The sequence below is a fragment of the Scyliorhinus torazame genome, chromosome 16 (assembly GCF_047496885.1).
Source record: "Scyliorhinus torazame isolate Kashiwa2021f chromosome 16, sScyTor2.1, whole genome shotgun sequence".
NCBI lineage: Eukaryota > Metazoa > Chordata > Chondrichthyes > Carcharhiniformes > Scyliorhinidae > Scyliorhinus > Scyliorhinus torazame.
Window position 1 is genome coordinate 38,595,326 of NC_092722.1, and position 14,280 is coordinate 38,609,605.

Below are 14,280 nucleotides of genomic sequence, written 5' to 3' on the forward strand. Positions count from 1 at the left end.
GTGTAACACTCTCTGATAATATAATCCTTAGTGTAACACTCTCTGATAATATAATCCTCAGTGTAACACTCTCTAATAATATAATCCTCAGTGTAACACTCTGATAATATAACCCTCGCTGTAACACTCTAATAATATAATCCTCAGTGTAACACTCGGATAATATAACCCTTGCTGTAACACTCTCTAATAATATGATCCTCAGTGTAACACTCTCTGATAATATAATCTCAGTGTAACACTCTCTGATAATATAATCCTCAGTGTAAACTTTTCAACATAATCCTCAATGTAATCTATTCAACTTAATCCTCAATGCAACGCTCTTCGATATAATCCTCAGTGTAACACTCTCTGATAATATAATCCTCAGTGTGACTCTCTGATAATATAGTCCTCAATGTAACACTCTCTGAAAATATAATCCTCAGTGTAACACTCTGGTAATATAATCCTCAGTGTAACATTCTTCGACATAATTCTCACTGCAACACTCTGATAATATTATCAATCCTCAGTGTAAACTCTGATAATATAATCCTCAGTGTAACACTCTGATTATATAATCCTCAGTGTAACACTCTCTGACAATATAATCCTCAGTGAAACACTCTCTGATTATATAATCCTCAGTGTAACACTCTCTGATAATATAATCCTTAGTGTAACACTCTCTGATAATATAATCCTCAGTGTAACTCTCTGATAATATATTCCTCAGTGTAACACTCTGATAATATAATCTTCAGTGTAACACTCTCTGATTATATAATCCTCAGTGTAACACTCTCTGATAATATAATCCTTAGTGTAACACTCTCTGATAATATAATCCTCAGTGTAACACTCTCTGATTATATAATCCTCAGTGTAACACTCTCTGATAATATAATCCTTAGTGTAACACTCTCTGATAATATAATCCTCAGTGTAACACTCTCTAATAATATAATCCTCAGTGTAACACTCTGATAATATAACCCTCGCTGTAACACTCTAATAATATAATCCTCAGTGTAACACTCGGATAATATAACCCTTGCTGTAACACTCTCTAATAATATGATCCTCAGTGTAACACTCTCTGATAATATAATCTCAGTGTAACACTCTCTGATAATATAATCCTCAATGTAACACTCTCTGATAATATAATCCGTAGTGTAACACTCTCTGATAATATAATCCTCGGGTGTAACACTCTGATAATATAATCCTCAGTGTAACACTCTGATAATATAACCCTTGCTGTAACACTCTATAATAATGTGATCCTCAGTGTAACACTCTCTGATAATATAATCTCAGTGTAACACTCTCTGATAATATAATCCTCAGTGTAACACTCTCTGATAATATAATCCTCAATGTAACACTCTCTGATAATATAATCCTCATATAACACTCTCTGATAATATAATACTCGGTGTAACACTCTCTGATAATATAATCCTCAGTGTAACACTCTCTGATAATATAATCCTCGGTGTAACTCTCTGATAATATAACCCTTGCTGTAATACTCTCTAATAATGTGATCCTCAGTGTAACACTCTCTGATAATATAATCTCGGTGTAACTCTCTGATAATATAATCCTCAATGTTACACTCTGTTAATGTAATCCTCAGTGTAACACTCTCTGATAATAAAATACTCGGTGTAACACTCTCTGATAATATCATCCTCAATATAACACTCTCTGATAATATAATACTCGGTCTAACACTGATAATATAATCCTCAGTGTAACACCCTCTGATAATATAATCTTCAGTGAAACACTCTGATAATATAATCCTCAGTGTAACACTCTCTGATAATATAATCTTCAGTGTAACACTCTCTGATAATATAATCCTCTATGTAACACTCTCTGATAATATAATGCTCAGTGTAACACTCTCTGATAATATAATCCTCAATATAACACTCTCTGATAATATAATCCTCGGCGTAACACCCTCTGATAATATAATCCTCAGTGTAACACTCTCTGATAATATAATCATTGGCGTAACACCCTCTGATAATATAATCCTTGGTGTAACATTCTCTGATAATATGATCCACAATGTAACACTCTGATAATAAAATCCTCAGTGTAACACTCTCTGATAATATAATCCTCAGTGTAAACTCTTCAACATAATCCTCAATGTAATCTATTCAACTTAATCCTCAATGCAACGCTCTTCGATATAATCCTCAGTGTAACACTCTCTGATAATATAATCCTCAGTGTGACTCTCTGATAATATAGTCCTCAATGTAACACTCTCTGAAAATATAATCCTCAGTGTAACACTCTGGTAATATAATCCTCAGTGTAACATTCTTCGACATAATTCTCACTGCAACACTCTGATAATATTATCAATCCTCAGTGTAAACTCTGATAATATAATCCTCAGTGTAACACTCTGATTATATAATCCTCAGTGTAACACTCTCTGACAATATAATCCTCAGTGAAACACTCTCTGATTATATAATCCTCAGTGTAACACTCTCTGATAATATAATCCTTAGTGTAACACTCTCTGATAATATAATCCTCAGTGTAACACTCTCTAATAATATAATCCTCAGTGTAACACTCTGATAATATAACCCTCGCTGTAACACTCTAATAATATAATCCTCAGTGTAACACTCGGATAATATAACCCTTGCTGTAACACTCTCTAATAATATGATCCTCAGTGTAACACTCTCTGATAATATAATCTCAGTGTAACACTCTCTGATAATATAATCCTCAATGTAACACTCTCTGATAATATAATCCGTAGTGTAACACTCTCTGATAATATAATCCTCGGGTGTAACACTCTGATAATATAATCCTCAGTGTAACACTCTGATAATATAACCCTTGCTGTAACACTCTATAATAATGTGATCCTCAGTGTAACACTCTCTGATAATATAATCTCAGTGTAACACTCTCTGATAATATAATCCTCAGTGTAACACTCTCTGATAATATAATCCTCAATGTAACACTCTCTGATAATATAATCCTCAATATAACACTCTCTGATAATATAATACTCGGTGTAACACTGATAATATAATCCTCAGTGTAACACTCTCTGATAATATAATCCTCGGTGTAACTCTCTGATAATATAACCCTTGCTGTAACACTCTCTAATAATGTAATCCTCAGTGTAACACTCTCTGATAATATAATACTCGGTGTAACACTCTCTGATAATATCATCCTCAATATAACACTCTCTGATAATATAATACTCGGTCTAACACTGATAATATAATCCTCAGTGTAACACTCTCTGATAATATAATCCTCGGTGTAACTCTCTGATAATATAATCCTCAATGTTACACTTTGTTAATGTAATCCTCAGTGTAACAGTCTCTGATAATATAATACTCGGTGTAACACTTTCTGATAATATAATACTCGGTGTAACTCTCTCTGATAATATAATCCTCCGTGTAACACTCTGATAATATAATCCTCAGTGTAACACTCTCTTATACAATCCTCTGCATAACTGATATATCCCACGGCTGCTGTGTAACGCCCTCCTATAGCCTCTGCCACTTACTCTCAATATTACACTAATATACCCTGTACCCCTAACCCTTTTCTAACATACAAATTTGTCTCACTGCAATTTTTTGTATTAATTTTCTCAATTAAGGGGTAATTTGGTGTGGCCAATCCACCTACCCTGTACATCTTTGGGTTGTGGGGGTGAGACCCACGGGGAGAGTGTGCAACCACCACACGAACAGTGACCCAGAGCTAGGATCGAACTGGGGTCCTTAGCGCCATGAAGCAGCAGTGTTAACCACTGCATCACCCCTCCCCCATATCCCCCCTCCCCCATATCCCCCCTCCCCCATATCCCCCCTCCCCCATATCCCCCATATCTAAACCTTCAGTGTAAGACTTAGGGGGCGAAATTCTCCGTTATCGGCGGAAAGTCCGCCGTTCGGCGCAAAAAACGGCGCAAATCCCACTTGCGTCACGTCATAAAAATGGAACGATAGTCTCCGGCCCGAAATGGGCTAGCAGCGACGTAACGGGATCCGCGCCTGCGCAGTGGTTCACGCCGTGCAGCGTCATACGCGCTGCACGGCGTGACGGCTCATAAGGCCGCGCTGCTCCCCCCCAACCGACCGGAACACCCGACCGCAACACCCGACTGGATGGCTGGCCGTCGCTCAGCCCCGAGGTTCGAGTCACGCGATGTGGAGGCGCTCCTGGACGCGGTGGAGCAGAGGAGGGACGCCCTGTATCCCGGGCACGGCCGCAGAGTTGCCCCACGCCACAGCCGGCGTCTGTGGAGGGAAGTGGCAGAGGCCGTCACCGCTGTGGCCCTGACACCACGGACAGGCACCCAGTGCCACAAGAAGGTGAACGACCTCGTCAGAGCAGGCAGGGTGAGCCTCCCATAGCCCCCTCTCCCCCATATCCCCCCCTCCCCATATCCCCCCATCCCCCATATCCCCCCATCCCCCATATCCCCCCTCCCCCATATCCCCCCCTCCCCCATATCCCCCTTCCCCATGTCCCCCCTCCCCCATGTCCCCCCCTCCCCCATATCCCCCTCCCCCATATCCCCCATATCCCCCCTCCCCCATATCCCCCCTCCCCCATATCCCCCCTCCCCATATCCCCCCTCCCCCATATCCCCCCTCCCCCATATCCCCCTCCCCCATATCCCCCCTCCCCCATATCCCCCCCATATCCCCTCTCCCCCATATCCCCCCTTCCCCCATATCCCCCCTCCCCCATATCCCCAAGTGAATCCAGCCCTAACCTTAACCTCTGCAATGCACGCGCAACCGATGGCGGAAAGGGCCTGGAACTGGCTGGCGGACCTGAGGACCGGGAGGTTGCTGATGCAGAGGTTGGGGGCCCACGAGCAAGTGAGCCACCAACAGCCCGTCCCCATATCCCCCCTCCCCTATATCCCCCTCCCCCGTATCACCTGATCACTGCCTGATGTCGAACCATGCATGCTTCATTGTGTATCGCAGGACCAAACGTCCAGGCACCCATCCCCGCAGATGCACACCGCCCGCAGGATGCCCCTCGGAGACCACAGGAGACGGAGAGACCCGGACCCTCCAGCATGCGACGCCCGCAGGATGCCCCTCGGAGACCACGGGAGACGGAGAGACCCGGACCCTCCAGCATGCGACGCCCGCAGGATGCCCCTCGGAGACCATGGGAGACAGAGAGACCCGGACCCTCCAGCATGCGACGCCCGCAGGATGCCCCTCGGAGACCACGGGAGACGGAGAGACCCGGACCCTCCAGCATGCGACGCCCGCAGGATGCCCCTCGCACACCACGGGAGACGGAGAGACCTGGAGCAACAGGGAGACGACACCCCCGTCACGTGCGGGAGCGACCACCCAGCGATGAGGGGGGCAGCCACAGGCCCCCGTCACATCCGAGCCAGGACACCACTACCCAGGACACCACTATCCAGGACACCCCTACCCGGGACAGCACTACCCGGGACAGCACTACCCAGGACACCCCTACCCGGGAAGACGAAATACCGGACAGTGACTCAGAGTGGATGGGTGGAGACGAACCCCCACCCCAAAGTGCCATGGAGTCAGAGTGGGACGAAGAGCATGACACAACGCCACTGCTGTCACCAACACCCTCCACCATCGCAGAAACACTCACCACGGTTGGGCACTTTAGTGATGAGGCGTCTGGTACACTCACTGGTGCGCACAACACAGCCGTCCCGGTACAGCAGGTGGAGGTAGGAGCAGCAGAGGGACCGGGCGGTCGGAGGGCAGCCCAGGCCAAGCGAACATCTGCCGCCCAGATGGATCCCGGGTTCCTGCAGTTACCACACCCACACATAGATCCGATGCAACCACCGACACGGAGACGAGCGAATAGGGTGACGGGAGGCTTGCGGCAGCTGCGGTCGCAGGTGGAGGAGTCCACCCGCGTCCAGGAGCTGGGAGTGGTCCCGGTCATGCGTGCCACCCAGGCTGACACCGCACGGGTGGCGTCCGCGGTGGAGGCAATGGGTGCGACGGTGTCAGACATGGGGAACGGTTTGCGAGGCCTGGGGCCTTCCGTGCAGGCGGCGCCTGTGGCCCAGGAAATGGCTGCCCTCTCACAGGAGGCCATGAGCCAGTGCCAGCGCCAGATGGCAGAGGCGCTCAACGCCACAGCCCAGTCTCAGCAGGCCATGGCCCAGTCTCTGCAGGCCATAGCCCAGTCTCTGCAGGCCATGGCCCAGTCTCTGAAGGCCATGGCCCAGTCTCTGCAGGCCATGGCCCAGTCTCAGCAGGCCATGGCCCAGTCTCAGCAGGCCATGGCCCAGTCTCTGCAGGCCATGGCCCAGTCTCAGCAGGCCATCGCTGAGGGCATCGGCGCCAGTGGCCATGTGCGAGCCGGCGTCGCACTGTCACAGACAGGGTTTGACAACACCCTGGGCTCCATGGTTGCAAACCTGCAGACCCCTGTCGATACCAGCACGGGCCTCCAGGACTGGCAGCGCCAGATGTCGGGGGGGCGTCGGATGGCCAGTCCGTTCGCATCCCCCACCCATGTAGAGGCCTGGGGGCCATCGGGCACCCCGAGGGAGGAGGAGGTGGTGTGTTCCGTCCCGGCTCCCTCTGTAGGGGAGGTCCCGGTACACCGCGACACCTCGGACTCCCCCCCCCTTCCGTCCCAGGTGCATCGGGTGGGCAACGGGCAGGACAGGCTGGCAGCTCGCCATCCCAGTCGCCCGGGCCGCAGCCTGGCCCATCTAGGCCAGGACGCCCCAGGAAACGGCCGCCAAAGGGATCCAGTGTCAGAGGGCAGGAATCACAGGAGTCCACCTCCAGTTCTGCTGTACCGTCTGGGGAACCACGTAGACGTAGTCAAAGGGCCCGTAAGGCCAAACAATTAGACACTGAGTAAGTTGGCACGGGTGCAGGGCACAGATGAGTTTTAGGGGCTAGGGCACGTGCATGAACTCCTTTGGTTATTAAAGTCAATGTTACACCTACCGAAGCTGCCTTTGTGCTCTGCCCAAAGTGTGCGGGCATGTCATGTACGTTGAGCGCAAGTGTGTGTGTGAGGGGTGGTCTTACCTCAGCCCCAGGTGAGTCTGCCCCCTTCCCCCTGGGCCGCCATCAACATCCCCCGGGCAGAGGACGGGACCGTGCGCTGCAGTGTCACAGCCGCATGCAGGGATGGTCCGGGTGGATGGTGGTACTGTGGCCATGGGTCAGACATAGTCCAACGATGTAGAGCCAGGAGCTCATCGAAGGGCGGGTTGTCATCATCCTCCATGGCCTGCGATAGACACGCGTCCACCCGCAACTGTGTGAGCCCGGCCCGTTGTGCCGCAGGTGGATCGGCAATTTGGGGGGGGGGTGGTGTGCATGCGGGTGGGGTGTGTGGGGTTGGGGAGGGGGGTGAGGGTGCTGGGTGGGTGGATGGGTGGGGGGTGTGGGTGGTCGGCTGTTGCCATGGTGTGCGGTCTGTGGCCATACTACCCGATTCCCACGCCCATCTAGTCAGTGAAGCGGGCGGCTATCAGTCTGTCCCGTGCCCGCTGGGCCAGCCGGTAACGGTGGACAGCCACCCGCCTGTGTCTACCCCGTCTGCCCTGACCATTGCCCCCATCCCCCTCATCTGGGGAGGACTGTGTCTCTTCCTGCTGCTCCTCCACTCCGCCCTCCTCTGCCTGCGGCACATCGCCCCTCTGCTGGGCTATGTTGTGCAGGACGCAGCACACCACAATGATGCGGCCGACCCTATCTGACCGATACTGGAGGGCGCCCCCAGAGAGGTCCAGGCACCTGAAACGCATCTTCAGCACGCCAAAGCACCTCTCGATCACTCCCCTTGTCGCTACATGGGCATCATTGTAGCGGTTCTCCGCCTCATTGCGTGGCCTCCGTATAGGCGTCATCAGCCATGATCGCAATGGGTAGCCCCTGTCGCCCAGCAACCAGCCCCTCAGCCGGGGATGGCGTCCCTCGAACATGCCGGGGATGGATGACCGCGACAACACGAATGAGTCGTGTACACTGCCTGGGTGACGGGCGCAGACGTGCAGGATCATCATGCGGTGGTCGCAGACCACCTGTACGTTCATCGAATAGGTCCCCTTCCTATTAGTGAACACGGCCCTGTTATCTGCAGGTGGCCGCACGGCGACGTGCATCCCATCGATCGCGCCCTGGACCATGGGGAACCCGGCAACGGCAGAGAAGCCCACGGCCCGGGCATCTTGGCTGGCCCGGTCCACGGGGAAGCGGATGTAGCGGTGCGCCATGGCATATAGGGCATCTGTCACTGCCCGGATGCACCGGTGCACCGATGTCTGCGATATGCCGGACAGGTCCCCACTCGGTGCCTGGAATGACCCCGTTGCATAAAAGTTCAGGGCCACCGTAACCTTGACGGACACGGGGAGAGGGTGTCCCCCGCCAGTGCCACGCGGTGACAGGTGTGCCAGCAGGTGGCAGATGTGTGCCACGGTTTCCCGGCTCATCCGGAGTCTCCTCCTGCATTCCCGGTCCGTGAGGTCCTGGTATGACTGCCGGGGCCGGTACACACGGGGCGCCCTCGGGTGCCTCCGTTGCCGTGGGGCCGCGACGTCCTCCTCCCCCTCCTCGTCCTGTCGGTCAGGTGTCCCTCCAGCCTGGGCGGCTGCCGCCTGCCCCTCTGCGGCAGCCTGCGCCGCCTCTCTGGCACGCTCCTCCTCCTCCTCCTCCTCCTCCTCCTCATCCAGGGCAACATAGACATGAGCGGCTGCCACCACGGCGGCCAACATCGCTGGATGGTCTGAAAACATGACGGCCTGGTGGGGGGGAGGGGAACGACGACATGTCATCATTGCCCATATCCCCTCCTCCCCCTAGCCAGGTGGCATGGACCGCATGGGTCCAACTGTTGGAGGCTGGCACCTGGCCAGGTGGACCAACTCATTTGCCCTCCCATCACCCTCCTCGGCACGGACCCCCTCCAATTCCCAACCTCCACCCCAGCACGGACCCCCTCCCCAACCTCCACCCCAGCACGGACCCCCCCCAACCCCCAACCTCCACCCCAGCACGGACCCCCCCCAACCCCCAACCTCCACCCCAGCACGGACCCCCTCCCCAACCTCCACCCCGGCACGGACCCCCTCCCCAACCTCCACCCCAGCACGGACCCCCCAACCCCCAACCTCCACCCCAGCACCGACCCCCTCCCCAACCTCCACCCCGGCACGGACCCCCTCCCCAACCTCCACCCCAGCACGGACCCCCCCAACCTCCACCCCGGCACGGACCCCCTCCCCAACCTCCACCCCGGCACGGACCCCCCCCATCCTCCACCCCGGCACGGACCCCCTCCCCAACCTCCACCCCAGCACGGACCAACCCCCAACCTCCACCCCAGCACGGACCCCCTCCCCAACCTCCACCCCGGCACGGACCCCCTCCCCAACCTCCACCCCAGCACGGACCCCCCCCAACCTCCACCCCAGCACGGACCCCCCCCAACCTCCACCCCGGCACGGACACCCCCCAACCTCCACCACGGCACGGACCCCCCCAACCTCCACCCCAGCACGGACCCCCTCCCGGCACTCCCCCGGAGCCCAGCCTACTCTAACCCCCCCCCACCGCACACACACACAAGCCGAGACACACCTCTCCTCACGCAATCAGTCTGCGGCCACGCCATTTCCTGCCCAGAGCCAACCCCCCAGGCCGTCACTCACCTCCTCGCTGGTCGGCGTGAGCCTGGAGCACTGGGTCACGCCGATGAAAAGGAGGTTTGATTCACGTCGACGTGAACGGTCATCACGTCGACGGGACTTCGGGCCATCCGGAAGGGAGAATATCAGCAGGCCGAAAATCGGCTGCCTTGCGCAGACCCGTGACATTCTCCGCGGCAGCGGCGCCATTAACGCCCCGCCGACTTTTCTCCCTTCGGAGACTTCGGCGGGGGCGGGATTCACGGCGGCCAACGGCCATTCTCCGACCCGGCGGGGGGTCGGAGAATGACGCCCAGGGAGTGCGGCATTGCCTTTCAAATGAAACACTGAATTCAGCCCCTGTCTGTTCTCGCAGAAGGAATAATCAGCACCCTCCGCTCATCCCTGCCTTGCGCTGTGCCCCCCTGGGCTCCTCCAGATTTGTTGTGTCACCAATCACAGTGGCTCAAATTTAAAAGATAAAAAAGATAGGTGAATAAAGAACCTGTCCTGGTTCCCCAGTGGTCCTGGTTGTCACTGAGGCAGACAGATCAGGAAAGTGCCGCATGCTGTGTTAGCTACTCAGTTGGCTGCTGTCAACCCAAGCGTAGGTTAGGCCCGCTGCAAATCTATCATCACAGTCCGTCCCAGGCTGGGAGAGGGAAATCAGCATCCGATTTAGATTGGTGAAGAGTGTCTTCACTCAGACAATCTGAGGAGCAGATTTCTGCGCCCGCGTTAGCTGCCAGCGATACAAATATCACAAGAGTCGGGAAACACAATCTCATTGGCTATTTCCTACGTCCATGTGTAACAAGGTTCCAGCCTACAAAGGGTGAGAGCCTCATTGTAATACATTCAAATGCATTTTAACGTAATTAACAAACTCCCGGCCCCACGATCCGCCCTCAATATGTGCCGAGGCTTATAACAGGATTGTGAAGACGGGAAACAGTGGAGGGGAATCCCCCCCGAGGACGCCATGGTAAATATGGCAGGTTGAGTGCCAATCTGGCAGTGCCAATCCCTGCTGGGGGCAGTGCCAGGGTAGGGCCCTCTGGGAGCTCCATGGTTCCCTTTGCGTGTGTTGGGAGGATTTATGTCTGTGAGGTGGGAGAGTGCCTCCGAGACTGAGGTGGTGGGGTGGTCGCTCCGACGCCTGCAAAAGGAGGGGTGGCCTGATGTTGGCAGGGTGGGGGGGTTGCTTGTGCTGTGGCTTTGGCGGTGGGGGGGGGGAGCAAAGCTTGTCATGGGGGGTCTTCCCCGTCCATTGGAGGAGACGGGTTTCACTTTCTGTACTGATCGGAGCGCCCTTTAAAGATGACGCCCCGATCTCTGTGGAACTGATCTTGCTGGCTGTATCAGGCCCCGCCCCACTAGACTGATGGTGTAAATCCCACCCACTTTTTTTTCAGAGTGCCAGAAAACCTGGTCTAAAAACCCGGCCGTGCAGCTGGTGAGTTAAACAACGTTTTTCAGTCAGAGCCTGGCACACTGGTGCGGGGGGGGGCGGAAACTGTGGGAAAAGTCCGCCGTGTGCACAAGAGGGCTGGCTGAAGATGGAATCAGCTGTGATCCAAAGAATCTGCTGGCACTTGTCTATGTCCCACAAGGAGACTTTCCTGGCTGGGGCAGCACAGAGAGTATTTGTTGTCAGTGGGTCCCATATCCCAGTGAGAATCAACATCCCCAAGAGAATAATGGGGAATATTGGAGAAGGGAACAGATCTGTCCAGACAGACTGAGTGTGGGTGGATTATTGAGTGCCACTGCGTTGGCATGGAATGATCCTGGCAGTTTTCCAGATTGATTATTTTATAATGATCTAAAAAATCTCAACAAAAATAAAAGCAAAACACTCTGGATGCTGGAAGTTTGAAATAATAGCAATGTAAGATGCTGGGAAACAGCAGGCCTGGCAGTGTTGGAGGAGAGGGAAACAGGTTTAAGGAGGGAAGGTTTTACTGGCTGATGGCCTGGGAGCGGAGGAGGAGATCCGGTAGCTCACGGGGATGTGCGGAAGCCCAGCTTTCCTCTCGTGCAATGGGGAATTGTAACTCCCCTGAATGCAGCTTTTGGCCCTGACAAATTCCCTGCCCACAAGCCAGCCAGATTGTCAGGCATGGCTTCCCGTCGGGCAGACAGCAGTCAAGAGGCCTCACTGACCGTGGCACCGGGGTAACTAATGTGTGAAGCTCACTCTCAGCCTCATAGGCCCAATGCAGTTGCTTGAAACCAGGCTAGGAAATGGGGCGACTTCCTCACAGAGGGATAATTTTCTCGCTGGTGCAGCACAGAGAATAATGAAACTGTGTGGCAAAATTATGCTTGCTTCATTCCATTTCTTACATTACAGCAGTGACTGACTACACTTTGAAAGTACTTTATTGGCTGTGAAGCACTTTTGGAAATCCTGAAGTGCCGAGTGTTGTGATAAAAATACGAGCCTTTAAAAAAAATCTTTTTAACACTGATACATCTGATAGCCCCTAAGTGTGATACTCGCTAAAGTACCCCCGAACCCCTCCAACCGAATGTCGGGATGTTCGAATCCGAAGGTCCATTTTAGTTAGACTCCAGTCCCAGCTCGCCAAGTGGCACCAGGTATCCCCCCAACGCCAACTTTGGGGCTGCTATTTCATAGAATATCATAGAATTTACAGTGCAGAAGGAGGCCATTCGGCCCATCGAGTTTGCACCGGCTCTTGGAAAGAGCACCCTACCCAAGGTCAACACCTCCACCCTATCCCCATAACCCAGTAACCCCACCCAACACTAAGGTACATTTTGGACACCAAGGGCAATTTATCATAGCCAATCCACCTAACCTGCACATCTTTGGACTGTGGGAGGAAACCGGAGCACCCGGAGGAAACCCACGCACACACGGGGAGGATGTGCAGACTCCGCATAGACAGTGACCCAAGCCGGAATCGAACCTGGGACCCTGGAGCTGTGAAGCAATTGTGCTATCCACAATGCTACCGTGCTGCCCCTCACTCCTTTCACTTTTTCACGGGAGGTGAGCATCGCTGGCGAAAGTTGTGGTGAGCCGTCTTCTTGACCCACTACAGACCACCTGGCAGAGGTACACCCACAGCGCTGTTAGCCACAGCGAAGGAATCATCATATATAATTAATTTCAATGTGTCTCCAGAGATGGATTTTAGTGTGCGAAACACCTTGAGACCTATTGCCAATGTTGGTCAAACATGATGTGAATATAAATGTTTCTTCCAGGATTACGGAACTGATGGTGGCTGTCGAACGCTTGACAACCCAGAATCATGAGAAAGAGAAGACCATCAACTGTCTGAGCCAGACCGTGGAGAACCTGGTGGGTGAACAATGGGAAATGGCTTGGGGGAGGGGGGGAGGGGGTATTTGAGCCTCAAAAGTTGCTGATAAATGTATACCAAAAGCGTTAATAATACTTCCATATCATTGTTTCACTTGGAAAAGGGAAAGATTTTTGTGTGACAAGACTTTTCTTTCGTGCCCATTCCTCATCTTCATGTCCAGGTGCCCCACTCGAAAACCAGGTAGGTGGCACCCTGGTCCACAGGAACAGCAGCAGGCCATTCAGCCCCTCGATCCCAAGTCCACCATTTGGTTGGTCCGAAGCAAGAATTTATTGGACTCTTGTTTCTGAGTGGGCGCCGTGCTAAGGCAGTCATCCTGGAATCCGGGTACCAAGTGATGGGTGCCTACCCGGCGCTGGTTGATGGGTCCCTTGTTGTTGCAGGAGTCCAGCCGAACCGAGGCGCAGGATGTGCAGGACGGAACCGGGATCGAGTCTGTGAAAGTAGAAGTGGAGTCTTTGCACCAAATACTGAGAGACATCACACAGGTGAGGGTGCTGGAGCAGCCGACAGGCACGGCTTGTACAGGTTTGCTCTGGCTAGGCTGTGTGGTGACTTTAAGAACACTCACCATAGCTCCCCCAGTGCCTCAGTCAATAAACGTACCGCCGATCGAGTCAACTGTGCTGAAATCTTGTCTCAGTCGGGACAGTCATCAGGTGGTTAAAATTAGACTTGCCATCTCCTCAGTTAGAAAGCGTTAACACTGATCATTACCTACAGAAAATGAGGGGAGGAGGTAATTATTTGTGAGAGAGTTTGGTTGATTGCTTCTCTCAATGTTAATTGTAACAGGGGAGATGCTGGCAAAGGAATGTCACTGGACTAGTAATGCAGAGGCTCAGGCTAATGCCTTGGGGGGGGGGGGCCATGGGTTCAAATCCCACCACGGCAGCTGGTGGAATTTAAATTCAACTGGAATTGAAAACCAGTCGCAGTAATGGTGACCATGAAATTATCCTCAATTGTCATAAAAATTCATCTGCTTCACCAATAGGGAAGGAAATCCTCTGTCCTTTCTTGACCTATGACTCCAGATCTATAATAATATCTGTATATCGACAGATTCTTAGCTGCTTTCTGCAGTGGCCTAACAAGCTACATAGGGTGAATCGGGAAGGGCAGAAAATGTTAGATTTTCCAGCCACACCCACATCCCATGGGAAAATTAATGTAACAAAACCCTCACAATTGTAAGCGCTCCATGGGGGA

The 14,280-nt window shown here is 52.5% G+C and overlaps 1 protein-coding gene across 5 annotated transcripts in view; it reads left to right on the plus strand.

Moving 5' to 3' along the window:
* The window catches only part of LOC140392749 (uncharacterized), a 156,459-nt gene that overhangs the window by 60,550 nt on the left and 81,629 nt on the right, over window positions 1-14,280 (plus strand). For all 5 annotated transcript variants that reach the window (XM_072478330.1, XM_072478325.1, XM_072478331.1 and 2 more), the window contains exons 10-11: window positions 12,947-13,043; window positions 13,452-13,556. In XM_072478330.1, coding sequence (XP_072334431.1) covers window positions 12,947-13,043; window positions 13,452-13,556 — 202 coding nt within the window. The remainder of the gene's footprint in view (window positions 1-12,946; window positions 13,044-13,451; window positions 13,557-14,280) is intronic.